Source organism: Toxorhynchites rutilus, chromosome 2, assembly GCF_029784135.1.
Source record: "Toxorhynchites rutilus septentrionalis strain SRP chromosome 2, ASM2978413v1, whole genome shotgun sequence".
NCBI lineage: Eukaryota > Metazoa > Arthropoda > Insecta > Diptera > Culicidae > Toxorhynchites > Toxorhynchites rutilus.
In genome coordinates this window covers 56,851,898-56,875,259 of record NC_073745.1, presented here as the reverse complement: position 1 = coordinate 56,875,259, position 23,362 = coordinate 56,851,898, and the positions used below count along the sequence as shown (strand labels likewise).

Below are 23,362 nucleotides of genomic sequence, written 5' to 3'. Positions count from 1 at the left end.
TTGAGTTATTTTCTTGGGGGAAACTTTTTTTATGCGGTCCCTATCTACCGCACAAAGAAAGTTTTTTTCAAAATGTGTACCGAACACGATTTTTTAAAGCTACTGGTGAAGTTTTGTACGATTTTTTTATGCGATGTTTTATGTGCGGTCCCTATCCCCCGCATAAAAAAAAAGTTTGCCTGTATACCGCAAAATATTAGACCGTATTTTTCTGTTTTTATATAAGGGGGCTGATTTCCATTTGAGAGTGGTCCAAAAAATTATTTTTTTCTCTTTTTCCGAAAATCACTTTTTTAAAAATTCATAACTTTTGAACTACTGTACCGATTCTGATGATTAAAAATCAAATTGTACCAATTAGCTAGTCTTCTTTAAAAAAAATACAATACTTGCGACAAAATTGGATTTTGTATCTGTAATTACTGATTGTTTTGGTTTTCCATAGATTAGGATATAACAAACCTTTTTATTATACATAACATATCCAAAATTCAGAAAGACGTTATTTTTTATTCTTAAGTTATGATTTTCCAAAGCAAACCAATGGTACAAAAAATCATTTTTCCCTTTATTTACAAAAATGCCTATCTTCAAAAATTCCTAACTTTTGAATCACTGGGCTGATTCAGATGATCAATACAACGATTTGAAGCCAATGAGTTCTTCGAAATAATACCACACTTGCGTAGAAATTGGATTCTAGTTGCGTGCAATATGGTCGTATAGGCATATCGAACGAAAATTGAAAACATGTTAACTTCGAAAAATCATAACTCATAAACGAAAATAGACACCTCTCTGATATTCGGATATGTTATGTGAAAAAACTATGAAAATCAATTACAACCAATAATTACGAAAACAAAATTCTATTTTTTCCCAAGCGTAATATTTTTCTAAACAAGGATAGCTCATTGACTTCAATTTGATATGTCGATCATTTGAATCGATCCAGCAGTTAAAAAGTAATTAATTTTTGTAGTGGAAAAAAGGGGTAAAAATTGATTTTTCGGACCATCCGTTAGTTTTACAAAATTATAACAAGAACTCACTGATTTTTGGAAATATCATGTAAAAAAAACTCAGCTTTCAAGAAAAATATAAAAAAATAGTGTTCTCGGTTCCGAGACCATGTAAACTATAAAAAACAAATACAATCAATAATTATGAAAACGAAATCCATTTTTTTCAAGTGAAATATTTTTCAAGGAAGACTAGTTCGTTGCCTTTAATGTGATATGTCGATCATCGGTATAGTAGTTCAAAAGTTATGAATTTTTGAGAAGTCATTTACGAATAAAAGGGAAAAAAGTTGATTTTTTGGACCACCCTAAAATGGAAATGGGCACCCTAATGGAAAAATAAAAAAACGAGTCTAGTGTTTTGCGATGAAAATTACTTTTGTCGAAAATCTGAGAACCACCATATCGGTTTGGCATGGAATGGCTGTATATTAGGGTGCCAATGAATGTATGGGAAAAAACGACCCTAAAGTTTCAAAAAGTTACCCTATACAAAATGTTCACCACCTCGAAAAAACACCTTATGCCGAATTTCAGCTCAATCGAACTTAAGAGAGAGTGGCGCAAAGCGGTCAGTTTGAGGTTTTTGAAAATCGAAAAATCACCCAAGGGGGGAGTTAAGAAAATCGGGGTTTTCAAAAAAAAAAATTTTTTTTGATGCCAAATGTCTTAAAATTACGGAACTTGCTACGAAGTGTTGTATTGCACGATAATATACTCTATGCAAAATATTATCTCATTCGGACTTCACTTACTGGTGTCGCAGACGTTAAAAATTGAGTTTTTTGAACACCGAAAAATCACCGGGAATCGGGGTTTTTTTGAAAAAAGATGCCAAATGTCTTAAAATTACATGACACGTCGAGATTTACAGTTATCTCAAAAACAATTTTGTTGTCGAAAATCGATTTTTCAGGCGAAAAAACGACCAAGTGCCAAAAAAACATTTTTTTGACAAAAAAAAATCGAGGTAGCTGCAAATCTCGACGATTAATGCAATTTAAAGACGTTTGGCATCAAACTTTTTTTTTGAAAACCTCGATTTTCGGTGATTTTTTGTTTTTCAAAAAAAAAATTCAAATTGACACCAGTAGATGAAGTCCGAATGAGCTAATATTTTGCATAAGGTATGTTATCGTGCAAATCAACAACAAATCAACGTCTGAATGAAAAATCGAGATTACTATTTTTATTTTCACCCAAAACCATACTTTTCGTTTCGTACTCCGAAAAAAAAAAGTCCCAGAGTGCCGTTTTTTGACAAAAAACAAATTTCGAGATGACACTAGATCTCGACGTTTCATGCAATTTTAAGACATTTGGCATCAATTTTTTTTTTCGAAAACTCCGATTTTCTTTACTCCCCCCCCCTTGGGTGATTTTACGATTTTCAAAAAAAAATCAAACTTTGACCGCTTTGCGCCACTCTTCCTTAAGTCCGATTGAGCTGATATATTGCATAGGGTGTTTTTTCGAGGTAGTAAACATTTTTATGGGGTAACTTTTTGAAATTCAAGATTTTCATTGGCACCCTAAATCTGAGAACACGAACTGGACCACCGATATTTTTTGTCAGTTCGTGCGTAGAAAAACGGTCATCCCGAACGAAGGAAAAAACCACTTGAATATCTTCTTGCACTACAATAAAAATAAACTGGTAACTGATCGATTCCTAACGGTAATCTTAAAGTTTTCTTTCTTCTTCATTGTTTCTAATGGTTCTTGAGCATCTTTATTTACCAACTTGCGTCATAATATCGGTTTCATGCCAAACAACGCACCTTAATTGTATTCGGATGAGCAAGTTTAGAAATGCGTCTGTAGTCTGAAACCGAAATCGAAATCAAACCCAGAATCTGGAATCTAGAATCTGAGTCTGAAATTCTAATCTAAATTGTGAAATATAAATCTGAAGTCCAAATTTAGACTCTGAAACCTGAATTTAAGTTTGGTTCCACAATATGGAATCCATGTCAGAAATTGTAATCTGAATTCAAAATATGGAAATGGCGCACCAGGAATGAAAAGTTTGAATTTCAGATATGAAATCTGGAACCCGAAGTTTGAAATTGGTATCTGGAATACGAGCCTAGTCGGAATCTGAACGTAACATTTAGAAACTTGAGAAACTATTTTAATTTTAAGCCAGAATTCGGAATATAGATTTAGATTCTTGATCCACAACCTAGATTTGGAATGTGAATTTGAAATATTAGTCTGACGTTGGAATATATAATTTGGAATGCGAATGTTGAGTCCGAGTCTGAGTGCAAAGTTCGGGTTTTTGATCCGAATGCCAGTTTTTGTTGGAATTTTGGATTTTTGAATCTGAAAGAAAAAATATGAATCCTGAATGAGTCTGTCAGTCCAGAATATGCAATATGCAATATATTAGAGCCTGGAATTCGAGTCTGAAATCCTAATGTGGAATCTCTAATCTGAATGAGTATGTTAGTTCAGATTAAAATTCTGAGCTCAAAATCGAGTCTCAGATTTTCAATTCACAATATGAATCTAGGACTGTAATGTACATTAGGATTGTGGAAATTCTGTCGGAAGGTTCTAATTTTTAATGCGGAATCTGACACCCAAAGTTAGAACCACATATACGAAAAACGAGCCTGAAACCTGAATAAAAATGTTTTATCTATCTTCATCGATCATCGAAAATTCCGATACAAAAACCTGAAGCTTTTGAGACATGACTCTAGAGATTGTTGAATGTCCCGGATGTAACATTTATCAGAATGAAAAAGTAAAATTCCCAAGAATAATTGTGATTATGATAAAATCTCGTAATAATAAAATTGTATTTCTTGATTATCACAGTATATGCAGCAAAATATTATAATAAAACCATTCCATGCCAAACCGATATAGTTATTCTCAAATTATCGTGAAAAGTGATAGTTTCGTTGTTTGCTTATCGGAAATATTAGACCCATTTTTTTTTATTTCTTCATCAGGGTGCCCATTTTCATGTTCGGGTGGTCCGAAAAATCCTCTTTTTCTCCATTTTTCCAAAAAACATTTTTTTTCTCAAAAAATCATAACTTTTGAACGATTAAGTTGATTCAGATAATCGACATATCAAATTCAAGCCAATTAGCATTTTGAAAAAAAAATATTACACTATTTATTTAGTGGAATTAGTTTTCGGAATTATTGATTGTATTTGTTTTTTACGGTTTACATGGCTAAGAGATAAATTACACTATATATTTTTTTAATTTTTCTTGAAGGCTGAGATTTTTTCGTTTTTGAGTTATGATTTTTCAAAACTAACCGTCTTAACGGTTTGAAATATCAATTCTTCCCCTTTTTTTTTTTGGAAAATGCTTTTTTTAATTATTAATAACTTTTGAAATATTGGACCGATTTAAATGATCGACATATCAAATTGAAGCTCTCTACTTTGAAAAAAAAATTATATCTGCAAAAAAAAAGAATTTTGTGTTCGTAATTACTGATTTTTTTAAAGTTTACATGGTTTAAGGATAGATGGAGCTATATATTTTTCTATAGGGGAAGATAGTTTTAATCCGACGATTTCGAAATACGGTTAATCTGTTGACGGATCTAAAATATCTATCTATTTTCGATTTCCTCAGAGCGTATTTTGTCGACTAACCAAACTAAAAATGTACGTATGAAGTAACCATCGATTCTGCCATCCAACCGAATGCATTTGGCAACGTATGAGACCGAACATATGCAATGTTGCAACGGAACTCATTAAAGATAGTACATTTTTAGAACACATGTGCTGAATTTTCATGATAATGCATGCGTTTTGGTCTGGCAGTAGCAAAAACTGTGACGGCGTTGCTCATGATAGCGTCTCGCAAGTGAATGAATTTATCCTCACGCCGTTTCTGTTGATTGTGTCGTTCGCTCTCTGAAAACTCAACTACGTACTAACAAAAATAACGAAATAAATACTACGTTGAGGCGGTGAATGTTAGGAACATTAGTACCATTGAAGGAAAAGATGAAGAGCGTGGTATGAACAGTATGTGTAAAAAGATGAACTCCAGATTTCTTTTTCGAATCACGATTTCTCACGTCGCTGTGCAATCTCGTGAAATTTCTTCAACAACATGCGCAATGGATCTAAACACGTGCTCTCCAGCCGATGTTTGATCAGGATTGATGACAATAGTGTGATTGACATCTTTGTATCCGAGTATGTGTGATGTGAAGAATTCAAATCATTCGTTCAAATCGGTTTTAAATATACGGTAATCGGTACTCCAGCGGTATCATCTTACGACCTATTCACATGCCTACCAAGTCTTTTGTTTATAATTTTATAAAAATCGGTCGAGCAATTTCGGAGGATTTCGACCACGGACATCGTGACGCGAGATTTTCATATAGACTTATTTTTGTTTTTTTTTTCAATTCTTCTCAGCTTATTGCTTCTAAATCAAAACAGCTTGGTATTCGAGTTGCTTCATTCTCGACACGGCGTCCCACATTTCTTCGGATCCCCATGCTGTTCCTTCTTAAATCCAACCAATACTATTATTTTCCATTTCTTCGTGAACAATCATATATCTCATTCAAATCCGCTCACTTCGAATCGCATATCGTCCAGATTTTGCCCCCGCTTAAAGCAAGCCCTTCGAGAGAGGGAGTATCAACATTCGTTCGGAAACAAATCGTCCCGTGGCACTTTTGTACCGAGAGTTCTCGTCCCTTCAATCTACCGGTGGAAAAAAAGGAGTGGAAGAAGTGAAAGCTCACTCGAAAAAAAAAACGGGCACAATTTTCACCTTCCATTCGAGCAGCGCTCGCTTTCAGGCGCTAATGAGACGCTGGGGAGTTTTAAATCACTCACTGCCCAGCACTGCCGGAACATGAACAGAGAGGATTTTCAGGACACGGAAGGGAAAACAAAACGGATCGGAAGTGGACCGCGTTACTGCGCTTTCTTTCACGACGACGACAACGACAAGGAGAAATGCAAGCAGATTCTCCATTATACCACGGCAGGATTCCTTTTCATTCGTGTTGAATAAGCATAATTGGAAGAGGGGTTTTAGAATATATGTGTGTGTGTGCTGCTGCTGGGTGGTGTTGGGTGGCAACACTATTAAGACTCCCCTCGGTGTCCATCCGGTCGTAAATATCTTCGAATTTTCCCGTAGAATTGCATAACCGGGGCGAAGCATGACGCTGAATAAAATTCGGTTTAAAGTTTTCCGTGACAGTAATTACCATACACACCCACCTTTCACACCTTTGTGCCAAAAACGGATTATCTAACTTCTTTGTTCGACCGGGGTTCCGTCGTGAATCAGTGTCAATCCAAAATCAATAACCGCTCTCTCTCTCTCTCTCGTCCTCTTGGGCGAACGCACCGCATATACACGTGGAAATCGGTCGCTTCCTCAACGATGTCCATTAATTTCGCATTAGGTGACGGTGCTTAACCTGGACCTGGATGGGTTTGTTGGGTGGTGGGGAGGTGGAGCCTCAGCAAGCAACAGCTATGCCACCGCTATGCGTGGCGTTCAATAGAGAAGGCGATACTTTCCTCATAACGACCACACCCGAAGCGAGAAAAGGTGCTATCGGGAGTCATAATGGCATTTTTATGATGGGTCTTCTCGGTGTTGTGTGTTAGTCTGATGCCGTGATGATTTCAGGAGCAAGAACGGGAAGAGAACGAAAGTAGTCATTTTATCAGAGGAAACAGGGGGTGGGGGCAGGCATGCCTTATAGCCACACTTGAGAAAATTGTAAAGACATTACAAATTTCTATAGATTCATAAACATTTTACGCTTATACGGACGTTATCAGGAGCTTACAATAGAAGTTTGCGAGAATGTTATATCGTTTTAACGCTGCCGAGATGCCGTTTACTTCGGAATCGAGTGGATATCAGACATCATCCGAAGCATTGCATGGATTGGATTTCGGGTTATGAGAAAATTGCTGTCGTAACTCGGAACAAAACAACCATGCGTCCTCATCAATTGGAAAGTATATGGAGACGCACGATGAATTGCCGATAAAACACGGCTTGAGTAGTGAGCCCCAATCAATGGTTCAATCCATACAATGCTGAGTTAAGTATTTGGTTTTTTGAAGGTCCGAAGCATACCAGGCTTTTGTAATTCTGCTCATAGCCTCGTATTCATGAAATTTGTGATTTTAAACAAAAAAGCTTATTATAAATCTCTTTCTAAATGCAGCCATTCTCGAGATATGCAAAAAGATATTTCTAATTTATTGTCTTTTTATAATCAATAGACCCTTTTGATATGTTTGTCGTATTATACCGTCATGTTCATGAAATTTAATGAATTTGCTTATAATCTTCAATAACTTTTCCAAATACATCATTATGGTGAAAATATATGTTTAGGAGTTACGTTGAAAAACATTTGAGGACATGTGGGTTAAAGTTCAAGTACTGTTTTTTTCAGTGTTTTTTTTTCACGTTTAAACATCAATACTTTAAAACTCATTTCAATGATTTTTTTTTAATTTTGTTTGATATTTTTTTAATGAAAACCTAAATAATTCCCCAAATTTCATTATTCAACCAACATTTTTTAAATCTCACAGTTTTTAAATGAATCAAAAAACAGGAAGTGGGTTATATCTATGGTATAACTGCAAGGGTGACGTAGGACTATCGTTGATTTAGAGATCATTTGTTTGAAGTTGAATCTAAATCCATCCTGAATGAATGAATAAATAAATATTTGGGTGACTTCAAAAACGAGAGCGTTACGTTGGAGGGTCAAGGTTTTTCATGTTATGCATCCAATATTGGATACGAAAACTTTCTACTGATGGGGAAGAATAATTATCAGAAGCTTTGCTGTTAATTGCGAATGATTGAAAAATCACAAAACCAAATGTATTTGATTGCAGTGTTATATGGATAGAAAACATTAGAATAAACTATTTCGCTTCAATGTATTTTCCATTTCCAAGGGGATCTGGCAGAGTATTTTTCAGCAACGATTAATTCTTTTCAGATTTTCCTCGATACTCGAAGCCCACCAGTGGTTAATACTAACTCGATAACCACCTGTTAGTAGCATTTGATTGAAAAATATTTGGTCGCAGTGTTACACGGATAGAAAACATTAAAATAAACTCTTTCACATGAATGTATTTTCCAATTCCCAGGGGAAGTGGCAGATTATTTTTCAGCAATGATTAGTTCTTTCCAGCCCTCCAGTGGTTATTGCTAACTTGATAACCACCTGTTAATAGCACTTGATTGAAAAATATTTGGTCGCTGTGTTATATGGTTAGAAAACATTAAAATAAACTCTTTCGCATGAATGTATTTTTCAATTCCCAGGGAACTAGCAGATTATTTTTCAGCAACGATTAGATCTTTCCGGAATTTTCTCGATGCTGAATGGCATCCAAACGAAAATATTCCTTTCAGTTTGGTCTGTAAAACATTTTTCTGAACTCTTATCCATCAAATTTGGAGCCCTGAAAAGGGCAATTGATTTTATGCTAAGCTAATAGCACGCTCTCCTCGGATACGATAGGCCAGCTGGATGTCCTTGGGCATGATGTGACGTGTTTTGCATGAATAGCACACAAATTGGTATCTTCGAATAGGCCTCCTGCAGCGTCATAACCGCGGAACTTTGGAAGCGCAAGTCGGTTTTGAAGTCTTGAGCAATTCCACGAACCAAATGCTGCAAAGGTAGATTGCGGATCGGCAATTCGGTCGACTTCTGATAGCGACGAATTTCACGCAAAGTTCCCGGTCGATAGCGATGTGGTCACACTCCCCGCGGCTGGTGCACTTATCCGAGCTGCTTTCGTGGTGCCTTACCACCGAAAGACTAACGAGCTGTGTGCTTGGTCCCACACAAACGAGTCCTCACGGTGCGAGAGTGAAGATAATGAAGAATATGGAATATATGACATTATGTAGTGAATATATCCCCATATCGAAGAAATCACTTTGATGAAACTGTTTGCCGTTTGTCGTTTTTAATTGTTGGGACGAGGGGATTATTTTTGCTGGGTAAATTCCAAGAAAAAATCCATCCCTTCTTCAAGCGTGATTCATTCTGCTTCGGATCATTTCATACACATTTCATACAAAAGATAAAGTGTCCAAGAGTTATATGATTGCTATCTATTGACTTGAAAAATTGTTTCAATAGCTCAATAATAGCTTCGAAAACAGGTTATAGAAATCATTCGTATCCGTATGTAGCGCGCCCTCTTGGATACCCATTAATCTTATTGGAATGTGAGATGGGGAAGCTCATACTCACGTTTATGCATTATGCTGTACTCTTCCAATTAATTTCGTTTTTGCAGGCCGAACTGAAAAATTTTCAGTCGAGTTAACTCTCTTTTACAGTAATGTTTTTGAATCCGGACGCTTTTTAATCCGGACACTTTGCATTACATTAAACTGACCAAACGTCCCGCTTTACGCGGGACAGTCCCGCATTTCAACAAAATGTCCCGCGTAAGATTCCGTCCCGCGAAACGTCCCGCATTTGGCAAAAGAAACGAAAATGTCCCGCGATATCAATATATCACAATTTGATCATGTTGATTTGGAATGTTGATTAAATGGAAACTTTTATTTGGCAGACTGTTCAAAAGCGCTTCTAATGCATCCAAAGATTAATACGTTGAGCTGGTTTCATCGCACCGACATTGGGCTTTTTGTTTAGAGAGTGTCAACTGGAAGCGACAGCAACAAAATTGGAAAATGATTTTTATAAAAGTCCCCTATTGATCCGCAGGGACCAACGAAAAGTTCATCTTTGGTCCCCTAGCTCGGTCAGGGCTTAACGTTTTAAATAAGCCGGAAGAACTAGAACTAGACAGGAAGAGGCAGAGTTGTTTGATGAAGTATCGTAAATGAAGCGCTGGGCAGTCTTACGAAAGTTGGCCGGAACCTAAACCACGACCGATGAAAAGATGTATATCGGCGTGTTATTTTACCTTTTCGTGGCTTTGGGGGTCGTCTGTCTCTTTATTTTGGCCATTCGCCCAAAAGTTTTCTATGGGGCGCAGCTGACTTTGTGTCTGGCGGACACAAAGTGTCTCAGGATGTCCAATTCCTTCGCTGTGGGGTGGAGCTTGCAGTACGGAAAAATCATCAAGTTGCTTGTCAGTGCTGCTGCTGCGAATCAACAGCCTTGAATCATTTTTGTTGTAGACTTAATAAACGTAAGATTTAAAGAAAATTTGTTCCTATAAATTATCTTTCATCGCCATCCAAAATTAGTCAATTTTTTTGAATGCATACGTTAAATCTAAAATCGATGAAAAATGAATTGGAATTTTTGAGCATTCCATTCGGTAATTTGAAGAAAATTGTAAAATTTGAATCGTGCTTGCCAAGCGTAAATGCTTTGATTGAGCGAGTGATTTTCGGGCGTGAACAAAACCTAAGCCACCGAAAAATCACAACTGAGTGCCGATACTCAGAAAGAAATAATACTGATCAGTTTAGACTCGCTAAACTATGGTTTATGTTCTCATAACGTATATATATAACGTTTTGTTTTTGTGTCCCGCGTTAGACCTCTGACCATCTGGTCACTTTACATTACATTCAATATCATATCACAGCCATAACATTTTTTTCATGTTGAATTTATGCGATTAATAGTTACTAATATAGTTACTGATAGTTACTTGATAGTTACTAATCAATCGTATTAATTCAACATGCATAAAATGTTGTGGCTGCGGTATGATATTAAATGTAACGCAAAGTGTCCAGATTCAAATACATTACTGTATACTTACTTCGATGTTATTCGTTTCTCTCTCAGCCTAAGCTACGAATATAATAAAAAGGGTGGGGTTTACATTTTATACTTTTATGGTTTATAATATGATGCTTCCTTTGCTTTCGTTCATTTCTTACTCTACTCTCGCACCGTGAGGACTCGTTTCATCGGGACTAAGCTGACAGCTCGTTAGTCTTTCGGTGGTAAAGGACCACGAAAGCAGCTCGGATAAATGCAGCAGCTGCGGGAAGTGTGACCACATCGCTATCGACCGGGAGCTTTGCGTGAAATTCATCGCTATCGGAAGTCGGCCGAATTGCTGATCCGCAAGCTACCTTTGCAGCTTTTGGTTCGTGGAATTGCTCAGGACTTCAAAACCGACTTGCGCTTCCAAAGTTCCGCGGTTATGACGCTGCAGGGGACTTATTGGAAGATACCAATTTGTGTGCTATACATGCAAAACGCGTCACATCATGCCCAAGGACATCCAGCTGGCCCATCGTATCCGTGGAGAGCGTGCTATATTAGCTTAGCATATAATCAACGGCCCTTTTCAGGGCTCCAAATTTGATGGATTAGAGTTCAGAAAAGTTTTTTACAGGCCGAACTGAAATGAGCATTTACCGAAAATCGTGGTGTCAATGATAATTCGATACCGATAGGGGCCATGGATGTGGATTTGATAATGAAGAATATGAAATACATGACATTATGTAGTGAATATTTCCCCATATCGAAGAAATCACTTTGATGAAACTGCATTATAAAATTATTTGTGTACGAATGCCGCAATCGATAGTCGACTCTAATTTGCGCTGGGTTATTTCCTCGGAGGACTCGATTCCACCTTTGAGCAATAATAATCTCTTCCTGGCAAAACGAAGTGGTATGAATCACATTATTCGAAAGATAAAATGAAGATGTTTTCTGCCAATTTTCATTCATCTCTTTCTCCCGTTTGTCGTTTTTGCGTTCGCTAATCCTTTCTCACAACACACATTTCTCATTTGAGAAATTGTTGAGTAAACATTGTTTGCCAGTGCGCGTAGAGCGGGAATTCCTCAAGATTCATTGCACCTCTAACAAATTGCCGAAAGACGTGATCTTACTTTGATCGCACTTGATTGAAAAATCCAAAACGAAATGTATTGTAGAAATTTAATTTTTCGGAATTATATCTTCAGCTTTCGCTTATAAACAGATAAGAGTGTATAGATCACGTTGGCCATGCTTCACTGTCAATTTTTCGTAAATTTGGAAAAATGTCGTCGAACGAAAAAGAGCGTCGTGAATTAATCCTGCGCACTCATTTCGAGAATCCGGAGTTGTCACATCGGGACATCGATAAGATGCTGGGAATCGTCCAATCCACGGTCAGCAGAGTACTAAAACGATACTTCGAGAACCTAACCATCGACCGGAAGGTGAAGAACGGCAAAAATGGATGCTCCGTCAGTGAAAAAGATTACAAGCGCGTAGTTAAGCAGTTTAGACGTGATCCGAGAAGTTCGGTCCGGGATGTCGCCAATAAGCTGAATTTGTCAAGTTCATTCGTCCAGCGGACCAAGCAGCGGGAGGGTCTGCGTACATACAAGGTTCAGAAGGCTCCTAACCGCGACGAAAGGCAAAACATGGTGGGGAAGACGTGAGCCCGGAAGCTGTACACCGAAATGCTGACGAAGCCGCATTGCCTGGTAATGGACGACGAAACCTACGTCAAAGCGGACTTTCGTCAGCTGCCGGGCCTGTTGTTCTTCTCCGCAGAGGACAAATTCAGCGTTCCGGAGGAGATTCGCAAGCAGAAACTATCCAAGTGTGCCAAAATGTACATGGTGTGGCAAGCGATCTGCTCTTGCGGAAAGCGGAGCGCCCCCTTCGTGATGACCGGCACGGTAAACGGGCAGGTTTACCTTAAGGAGAGCCTACAGAAGCGCTTACTACCACTATTGAAGCAGCACGAGGGCCCGACCATCTTCTGGCCGGATCTCGCTTCGTGCCACTATTCAAAGGACATGTTGGAGTGGTACGAAGCCAACGGGGTCACCTTCGTGCCAAAGGAAATGAACCCACCCGACGCGCCGGAGCTTCGCCCAATAGAGAAATATTGGGCGATTATGAAGCAAGCCCTCCGGAAGAACCCAAAAGTTGTCAAATAGGAGGCGGACTTCAAGAGAAAATGGATTTCTGTTAAAAAAAAAACTACAACCTGACGTTGTACAGTACCTTATGGACGGGGTAAAGAGGAAGGTGCGAGCATATGAGCTTGGGCTCGAAGTATGAATAAAAAGAAAATGCCAAAAGTTGTTTAATAGTTTTTATTTTACTGTCTAAAATTTTCAAAAGGATCCGTCTACTGGGCGAATTTCTACAGCGTTTTTTCCGTGATGCAATTTGATGTGACACACCCTTTAGGAAGCAAATGATTACTCGAAAATTACATGATTTTGGCGATGTGAAAAATTTTCCGTTATCCATGTTATGCATCCAATATTGGATACGAAAATTATCTACTGATGGGGAAAAAATAATAGAAGCTTTCCTGTCAATTGCGATTGATTGAAAAATCACAAAACCAAAATATTTGGTTGCAGTGTTGTATGGATAGAAAACATTAAAATAAACTCTTTCACATGAATGTATTTTTCAATTCCCAGGGGAACTGGTAGATTATTTTTCAGCAACGATGATAGCAACGAGGGTTTCGCGCGTGTATGTGTGTGTGGCGGCTGCTCCGATGTTTCAAGCGGAACCGTGGCATCACTCTCCTCCTGATGGATTCTCTTCTGGCCTAAGGTGTATAAACAGGCTCTTGGTAACACCGTTCATCAGCGCTTTCATGATAAACGAAGTTAGCTTCATCACAACAGCGACAACATGCTCCAGTCGCTGTTCAATTATAACTGAGTGGGTTTACGAGCGGCGCTCGCTTATATACCGATTGGTGATTTCAATAGCCTATTTTGAAAGCAATTTTAAGGCTATTGAAACAAGTTTTTGGATGAAAAAGTAACAAGTATATAACGCGTTTTATCTTTCGAATGAAGTGTTTATCATACCATTTCGTTCAGTTGTTTAGGAGCTATTAACGCTCAAAATCTCGGTCTCCGGCGTAACGCTTTCGTTTTCGAAACTTTGATTTAACACCCCGGTATAGAAATGAAAGACGTAGTCCTACGTCAAAAATACGGGTCTAATGTTTTGCGATGAAAAACATAACGACCACTTATCACGAAAATCTGAGAACTACTATATCGGTTTGGCATGGAATAGCTGTATATAGGTATGTATAAATAATATCGTATTTGAGATGCGAACTTCGGATTCCAAATTTGAGAGTCGGAGTCGAGATTCGAACTTCAGGTTCGAGATCCAAACCTGAAAATTGCTATTCCAAATTTCGAACGAGTGGTCCAAAATTTTGGATTCACGATTCGAATTCCTGATAAGAGATTCGAATGTTGGATGTGTAATTCGAACTTTAAATTCGAAATCTGCGCGCCAGATAAGAGACTCGAACTCCCGATTTTAGATCTCAACTTCGTCATTCGTAAAAAAAAATCCGATTCGGATTTTGAATTCGAGATTCGTGATTTGAGCTCTTCGGATTCGAAATTCGAAATTTGGATTCAAAACTACAGATTTGAATTTGCGATTCGAACTTCAGATTCGCTATTTCAAATTTGAGCGTCGGATTCGATATTCGAACATCAGATCCGTAATTAAAACTTTGGATTCGAAATCTGAGAATCGAATTCGAATTTTGGATTCAAGATTCGAGCTTCGGATTCTAAATTGGAGCGTCGGATTCAAGATTCGGAATTTGCATCTGAAACTCGGATCTTGGATTCGAAATGTGAGCTCCAGATTAGAAATTCGAAATTCGAACTTCGTATTCGCGTTTCGGATGTCGGAATCGAGACTCAAACGTTGGATTAGAGATTTGAACATCAGAATCTGAATTACAACTTTGGATTCGCTCTAGATCGGAGATTAGAAATTCAAATTCCAGGTTCGAAATTCGAAATCTGGATTCGAGACTCGAAATTCGGATTAGAGATTTGAATTTCAGATTCGCGATTCTGAATTTGAGCTTCGGATTCGATATTCGAATTTTAGATCCGGAATTTTGAAATCTAATTTCGATTTAAGATTCGAAGTTTCAACTCTGGATTCAAACTCCGAGCTCCTGATAAAAAACTCGAACTACGTAATTCAATTTTCGAACTTTGCATTCAAGATTCATATTCGAGGATCAAAATTGGAGAATCTTTGTTTTTAGATTAGATAAATTTGAGATAAATTTTTGAATCTAGGATTCAAGATTTAAACAACTCGATACAAGATTCAAGACTCAAGATTCAAGATTCAAGATTCAAGATTCAAGATTCAAGATTCAAGATTCAAGATTCAAGATTCAAGATTCAAGATTCAAGATTCAAGATTCAAGATTCAAGATTCAAGATTCAAGATTCAAGATTCAAGATTCAAGATTCAAGATTCAAGATTCAAGATTCAAGATTCAAGATTCAAGATTCAAGATTCAAGATTCAAGATTCAAGATTCAAGATTCAAGATTCAAGATTCAAGATTCAAGATTCAAGATTCAAGATTCAAGATTCAAGATTCAAGATTCAAGATTCAAGATTCAAGATTCAAGGTTCAAGATTCAAGATTCAAGATTCAAGATTCAAGATTCAAGATTCAAGATTCAAGATTCAAGATTCAAGATTCAAGATTCAAGATTCAAGATTCAAGATTCAAGATTCAAGATTCAAGAACCAAGATTCAAGATTCAAGATTCAAGATTCAAGATTCAAGATTCAAGATTCAAGATTCAAGATTCAAGATTCAAGATTCAAGATTCAAGATTCAAGATTCAAGATTCAAGATTCAAGATTCAAGATTCAAGATTCAAGATTCAAGATTCAAGATTCAAGATTCAAGATTCAAGATTCAAGATTCAAGATTCAAGATTCAAGATTCAAGATTCAAGATTCAAGATTCAAGATTCAAGATTCAAGATTCAAGATTCAAGATTCAAGATTCAAGATTCAAGATTCAAGATTCAAGATTCAAGATTCAAGATTCAAGATTCAAGATTCAAGATTCAAGATTCAAGATTCAAGATTCAAGAATCAAGATTCAAGATTCAAGATTCACAGATTTAAAACTACAGAAATACAGAGATTCAGTGAATCAGAAATTCAGAGATTCAGAGATTCAGAGATTTAGTGATTCAGGGATTCAGAGATTCAAAGATTCATAGATTCAGTGATTCTGGGATTCAGAGATTCAGAGATTTAGAGATTCAGAAATTCAAAGATTCAGAGATTAAGAGACTCAGAGATTCAGAGATCCAGAGATTCTGAGATCCAGAGATTCAGTGAATCAGAGATTCAGAGGTTCAGAGATTCAGAGGTTCAGAGATTAAGAGATTCAGAGCTTCAGAGATCCAGAGATTCAGTGAATCAGAGATTCGGAGATTCAGAGATTCAGATATTCCAGAGATTCAGTGAATCAGAGATTCAGAGGTTCAGAGATTAAGAGATTCAGAGCTTCAGAGATCCAGAGATTCAGTGAATCAGAGATTCGGAGATTCAGAGATTCAGATATTCAGAGATTCAGAGATTCAGAGATTCTGAGATTCTGAGATTCTGAGATTTTGAGATTCTGAGATTCAGAAATTCAGAGTTTCAGTGAATCAGAGTTTCAGTGAATCAGAGTTTCAGAGATGATTCAGAGATTTAGAGGTTCAGAGCTTCCGAAATTGAAAGTATTAGAGATTCAGAGATTCAGAGTTACAGAAATTCGGAAAATTAGAGGTACAGAGATTCTAAGATTCCCATATTCTCTAATTTTCCAGATTTTCAGATTCTCAGAATATCTGACTCTAAGATTCTAAGATTCTCAGATCATCAAATTTTCAGATTCTCAGATGCGCCAATTCGCAGATTCTTATATTCTCAGATTTTGAAACTCTCAGATTCACAGATTCACAGATTCTTAGATTCTCAGATTCACAGATTCACAGATTCACAGATTTTCAGGTTCTCAGGTTCTCAGGTTCTCAGATTATCAGATTCTCAGATTGTCAGATTCCCAGATTCTCATATTCTCAGATTCTCAGATTCTCAGATTTCAAATTTCAGATTCTCAGATACTCAGATTCTCAAATTCTCAGATTCTCAGATTCTCAGAATCTCAAATTCTCAGATTCTCAGATTCTCTGACTCTAAGATTCTAAGATTCTCAGATTATCAAATTTTCAGTTTCTCAGATGCGTCGATTGCAGATTCTTATACCGTTCTGAATCATATTTCGGACGCTTAAGGCATATGATGCAGAAAACAGATCTAAATTTTATGCACAGGTATTATTTGGTTGATATTTTTAATAAATTAGTTCAATATACTTTCAAGCTTTCTACTTTGGTAACTATTTGATTGAAAAGATAATAATAATCATCGAATAAAATGCTTTTCAAATGAAGCGAATAAGAATCAAACTTCGGACACTAAATCAAATTTCAAGATATTAGAGCAAAGTGTCCGAAATATGATATTGTCCGAAATATGATTCAGAACGGTATTCTCAGATTTTGAAATTCTAAAATTCTCAGATTCTCAGATTCTCAGATTCTTAGATTCTCAGATTCTCACATTCCCAGATTCTCGAATTCTCAGATTCTGAGATTCTGAGATTGAGAGATTCTGAGATTCTGAGATACTCAGATTCAAAATTCTCAGATTCAAATATTCACAGATTCCTAGATTCTCAGATTCTCAGATTTTCAGATTCTCAGATTCTCAGATTCTCAGATTCTTGGATTCTCAGATTCTCAGATTCTCAGATTCTTGGATTCTCAGATTCTCAGATTCTCAGCTTCTCAGATTCTCAGATTCTCAGATTCTCAGATTCTTGGATTCTCAGATTCTCAGATTCTCAGATTCTCAGATTCTCAGATTCTCAGATTCTCAGATTCTCAGATTCTCAGATTCTCAAATTCTCAGATTCTTGGATTCTCATATTCTTAGATTCTCTTATTCTCAGATTCTCAGATTCTAAGATTCTCAGATTATCAAATTTTCAGATTCTCAGATGCGCCGATTCGCAGATTCTCATACTTTAGATTTTAGATTTCAGACAGCTCATTCGTTCCGAATCGACCAGGATGGGTATTCATAGCAAATTGTTTTTTTCAACATAACAACGCCAAACCGCATAATACGAATGTCATTAGAAAAATAATTAGTAGACAGGACAAGTATTAATTTTGAACTCAGCCTTTAGATACAGATTTAAATTTTACATATGAATGGATATTAGAGTCAAACATGCAAATAGCAGATTTTGAATTCTAATTTCAGAGGCAGATTTACCACTTTATGAGTGGACTTATTCAGTTTCAGTTTCAATTTTCAAATTTCTTAAAGAGATTTCAGATTTATGATTCATGTATTCATGATTCAATTATGTTCCATATTCGGATTGCAGAAACGAATATATTACCCTTTTATTGGATTTCTCATTTCTTTTTCAAAACGTGTAATTCATTTGAGTATCTCCTGAAAATGATGAGACAGAATTTATGGGCTTTGATTTTATAACAATCTGTTTATAGCTTTTGATTGGTTACTGCTCCCGCAAATGGCTAAAACGTTTATGGTCCTTACTTTTCTCCCCAGCAAGTAATCAGCGCTGAGTCGCTTAAACCCCATCAATCGTGAGTGGAGTACATCGCCTTGTGCTGGTGTTTACACCGGTTCCGGACCGATGCGGGAAAAAATATCCTTCGCGTCAAAGTGTCAATCCACCGGTGAGCCACTTCCACTCAATATTTCATCCCCGCACCGCCGTGGCTCACACCTCGCCGGATATTCAGGAGCGCCGGAGCGGTTCGCAAACAATCAAACAAAATAACAACGAGAGAAAAAAAATACGCGGGAAACGAAAAAAAAGGGCACACGGAAAAACCATCCAACGGACAGAAAATCTTACCTGCAATAACAGTCTTTCGTCGGCCCAAAGTGCTGCCTGCTTCCAGTCTATTTTCGACTGAAACGGTAACACCCACGAGTTGGACAGCAGCACCGGTATACAACCTGCCTGAAGTGCCTCGAGGAATCTGCGATAGACATAGGGAGAGAAAGAGAATAAAAAGAGAAAGAGATTAAGTGCAAGAGTGGGAGAGACGAGCAAAAAAACGTGTATTAACGATAAATGCGAAGAAGGCAGCTGAAAAGTGGCAACAACAAAAAAGTGGCTAACGAATGACAATGCCCCGGAGGGCTGGAAAATGACAGCAGCCCGAAACAAACAAACAAAGACCCCGAGAGGGGAAGGTTGAAGGTGGTGGGGTGAGGGTGTGGTGATCCACGCGTTACCGGTAAAGGTGTTTTTCAAGACGACTTTCTCTCGGCAGGGAGTGGCTGTAAAAACACCCTCAAGGAGAGCCATACTCACGTATGGACGTTTTTGTTTGTTTTTGGAAGATGTTTGTCTTCAATTTATTAGGAACTGTACCACCACCACCGGACCGGTCGAACTTTAAAGAGTGACTTCTTGTGTCGTGTCCCCTTCAGAGCTTTAACATTCCGTTTACGTTCACTCCCAAAGCCATCAACAAACTGTCAATTAAAATGTCCAAACGGGCGCACAGCAGAGGTGAAATGAAACGAGGAACTTCTCGCTGAGTTGAGGGGTTGGGGGTATTTCACCCTTCCATCATCGGCAATCATGGAGTTTGATCCTTGCTGATTCACCGAAATCATTTGTCATCCCACTGTGATAAGGATCGATGTTCTGGCGAGCAGAAATTTTGACAAATTCCGCAACAAGACATTTGTCAACTGCTTATCATGATTCGCCCGCTGACGATGATTTGGCAGTTTGCTTTTCATTCCTCAGATTGTCTTGCTGAAAGCTGCGGCTCTGCTCGGGTTCGATTTGTTCGAGTTTTGGGTGGTCTGAGCAGCAAATTGTTAGCAGAAGGACTAACAACGCTTATCAATATGTAATTGTGGAACGAATTGAATTTTTCGAATTGTCCCATTTTCCATCAAAGTTTTCCGAAAATTTTCAATTGTCATGTTTGGTAGAAAAATGAAATATATAGAAATATGTACCACCATAGAATCATTTATTGCACCCTAAAACTTCGTTGTACATTTCTTCAACAATATTTTGGATAAAGATGTGATTTTGAACGAAAATATTGTTTAGCGTAAGTCCTGGCGAAATACTGTCTGTAATTCTATTATACTTCTAGTGTCGCTGGAGGATTGGGGTTGAAGAGTTGAAGTGTTAAAGAACTAAAGTTTTTATTTGTTTTATTCTCTAGTGCTTTGTTTATTTTTTTCTGTATGTCTTCGATTCTTTCTTTAATTCTTGAATTCTTTTATTTCTTAATTCTGTAGTCAAATTTCCTAATAGTGTCTTTGACTTTGAGACTTTGTGTGTATGTGTAATTATAGTTATATGTTTTGCAGATCAAGCTCTCTAGTTCTTTATTTTTTAGTTCTTTAGTTCTTTAGTTCTTTAGTTCTTTAGTTCTTTAGTTCTTTAGTTCTTTAGTTCTTTAGTTCTTTAGTTCTTTAGTTCTTTAGTTCTTTAGTTCTTTAGTTCTTTAGTTCTTTAGTTCTTTAGTTCTTTAGTTCTTTAGTTCTTTAGTTCTTTAGTTCTTTAGTTCTTTAGTTCTTTAGTTCTTTAGTTCTTTAGTTCTTTAGTTCTTTAGTTCTTTAGTTCTTTAGTTCTTTAGTTCTTTAGTTCTTTAGTTCTTTAGTTCTTTAGTTCTTTAGTTCTTTAGTTCTTTAGTTCTTTAGTTCTTTAGTTCTTTAGTTCTTTAGTTCTTTAGTTCTTTAGTTCTTTAGTTCTTTAGTTCTTTAGTTCTTTAGTTCTTTAGTTCTTTAGTTCTTTAGTTCTTTAGTTCTTTAGTTCTTTAGTTCTTTAGTTCTTTAGTTCTTTAGTTCTTTAGTTCTTTAGTTCTTTAGTTCTTTAGTTCTTTAGTTCTTTAGTTCTTTAGTTCTTTAGTTCTTTAGTTCTTTAGTTCTTTAGTTCTTTAGTTCTTTAGTTCTTTAGTTCTTTAGTTCTTTAGTTCTTTAGTTCTTTAGTTCTTTAGTTCTTTAGTTCTTTAGTTCTTTAGTTCTTTAGTTCTTTAGTTCTTTAGTTCTTTAGTTCTTTAGTTCTTTAGTTCTTTAGTTCTTTAGTTCTTTAGTTCTTTAGTTCTTTAGTTCTTTATTTCTTTAGTTCTTTAGTTCTTTAGTTCTTTAGTTCTTTAGTTCTTTAGTTCTTTAGTTCTTTAGTTCTTTAGTTCTTTAGTTCTTTAGTTCTTTAGTTCTTTAGTTCTTTAGTTCTTTAGTTCTTTAGTTCTTTAGTTCTTTAGTTCTTTAGTTCTTTAGTTCTTTAGTTCTTTAGTTCTTTAGTTCTTTAGTTCTTTAGTTCTTTAGTTCTTTAGTTCTTTAGTTCTTTAGTTCTTTAGTTCTTTAGTTCTTTAGTTCTTTAGTTCTTTAGTTCTTTAGTTCTTTAGTTCTTTAGTTCTTTAGTTCTTTAGTTCTTTAGTTCTTTAGTTCTTTAGTTCTTTAGTTCTTTAGTTCTTTAGTTCTTTAGTTCTTTAGTTCTTTAGTTCTTTAGTTCTTTAGTTCTTTAGTTCTTTAGTTCTTTAGTTCTTTAGTTCTTTAGTTCTTTAGTTCTTTAGTTCTTTAGTTCTTTAGTTCTTTAGTTCTTTAGTTCTTTAGTTCTTTAGTTCTTTAGTTCTTTAGTTCTTTAGTTCTTTAGTTCTTTAGTTCTTTAGTTCTTTAGTTCTTTAGTTCTTTAGTTCTTTAGTTCTTTAGTTCTTTAGTTCTTTAGTTCTTTAGTTCTTTAGTTCTTTAGTTCTTTAGTTCTTTAGTTCTTTAGTTCTTTAGTTCTTTAGTTCTTTAGTTCTTTAGTTCTTTAGTTCTTTAGTTCTTTAGTTCTTTAGTTCTTTAGTTCTTTAGTTCTTTAGTTCTTTAGTTCTTTAGTTCTTTAGTTCTTTAGTTCTTTAGTTCTTTAGTTCTTTAGTTCTTTAGTTCTTTAGTTCTTTAGTTCTTTAGTTCTTTAGTTCTTTAGTTCTTTAGTTCTTTAGTTCTTTAGTTCTTTAGTTCTTTAGTTCTTTAGTTCTTTAGTTCTTTAGTTCTTTAGTTCTTTAGTTCTTTAGTTCTTTAGTTCTTTAGTTCTTTAGTTCTTTAGTTCTTTAGTTCTTTAGTTCTTTAGTTCTTTAGTTCTTTAGTTCTTTAGTTCTTTAGTTCTTTAGTTCTTTAGTTCTTTAGTTCTTTAGTTCTTTAGTTCTTTAGTTCTTTAGTTCTTTAGTTCTTTAGTTCTTTAGTTCTTTAGTTCTTTAGTTCTTTAGTTCTTTAGTTCTTTAGTTCTTTAGTTCTTTAGTTCTTTAGTTCTTTAGTTCTTTAGTTCTTTAGTTCTTTAGTTCTTTAGTTCTTTAGTTCTTTAGTTCTTTAGTTCTTTAGTTCTTTAGTTCTTTAGTTCTTTAGTTCTTTAGTTCTTTAGTTCTTTAGTTCTTTAGTTCTTTAGTTCTTTAGTTCTTTAGTTCTTTAGTTCTTTAGTTCTTTAGTTCTTTAGTTCTTTAGTTCTTTAGTTCTTTAGTTCTTTAGTTCTTTAGTTCTTTAGTTCTTTAGTTCTTTAGTTCTTTAGTTCTTTAGTTCTTTAGTTCTTTATTTTTCGTTTCTTTAGTTCGTTAGTTCTTTAGTTCTTTAGTTCTTTAGTTCTTTAGTTCTTTAGTTCTTTAGTTCTTTAGTTCTTTAGTTCTTTAGTTCTTTAGTTCTTTAGTTCTTTAGTTCTTTAGTTCTTTAGTTCTTTAGTTCTTTAGTTCTTTAGTTCTTTAGTTCTTTAGTTCTTTAGTTCTTTAGTTCTTTAGTTCTTTAGTTCTTTAGTTCTTTAGTTCTTTAGTTCTTTAGTTCTTTAGTTCTTTAGTTCTTTAGTTCTTTAGTTCTTTAGTTCTTTAGTTCTTTAGTTCTTTAGTTCTTTAGTTCTTTAGTTCTTTAGTTCTTTAGTTCTTTAGTTCTTTAGTTCTTTAGTTCTTTAGTTCTTTAGTTCTTTAGTTCTTTAGTTCTTTAGTTCTTTAGTTCTTTAGTTCTTTAGTTCTTTAGTTCTTTAGTTCTTTAGTTCTTTAGTTCTTTAGTTCTTTAGTTCTTTAGTTCTTTAGTTCTTTAGTTCTTTAGTTCTTTAGTTCTTTAGTTCTTTAGTTCTTTAGTTCTTTAGTTCTTTAGTTCTTTAGTTCTTTAGTTCTTTAGTTCTTTAGTTCTTTAGTTCTTTAGTTCTTTAGTTCTTTAGTTCTTTAGTTCTTTAGTTCTTTAGTTCTTTAGTTCTTTAGTTCTTTAGTTCTTTAGTTCTTTGATTAGGTTATGTAAAAATACCTCAACTTTCAAGAAAAAAAAATGAAGCGCCCTCCATGTCTAAACAATTTGAACTATAAAAAACAAATAACGGGTATTTCAATAGAGACGCTACAAATATAGACCGATAGGGATAGCAAACGACGCCATATTTTTTCCCGCTCTCCTGACATTTCTCTTCAGTAACGTTTGCCATTTCATAATGGAAAGATATACGATCCT

The 23,362-nt window shown here is 35.8% G+C and overlaps 1 protein-coding gene across 1 annotated transcript in view; it reads right to left on the bottom strand.

Moving 5' to 3' along the window:
* LOC129771606 (exostosin-1) overlaps positions 1-23,362 on the bottom strand; it is a 527,767-nt gene that overhangs the window by 58,701 nt on the left and 445,704 nt on the right. The window contains exon 4 of the mRNA XM_055775403.1: positions 18,777-18,903. Within this exon, the coding sequence (XP_055631378.1) occupies positions 18,777-18,903 (127 nt within the window). The remainder of the gene's footprint in view (positions 1-18,776; positions 18,904-23,362) is intronic.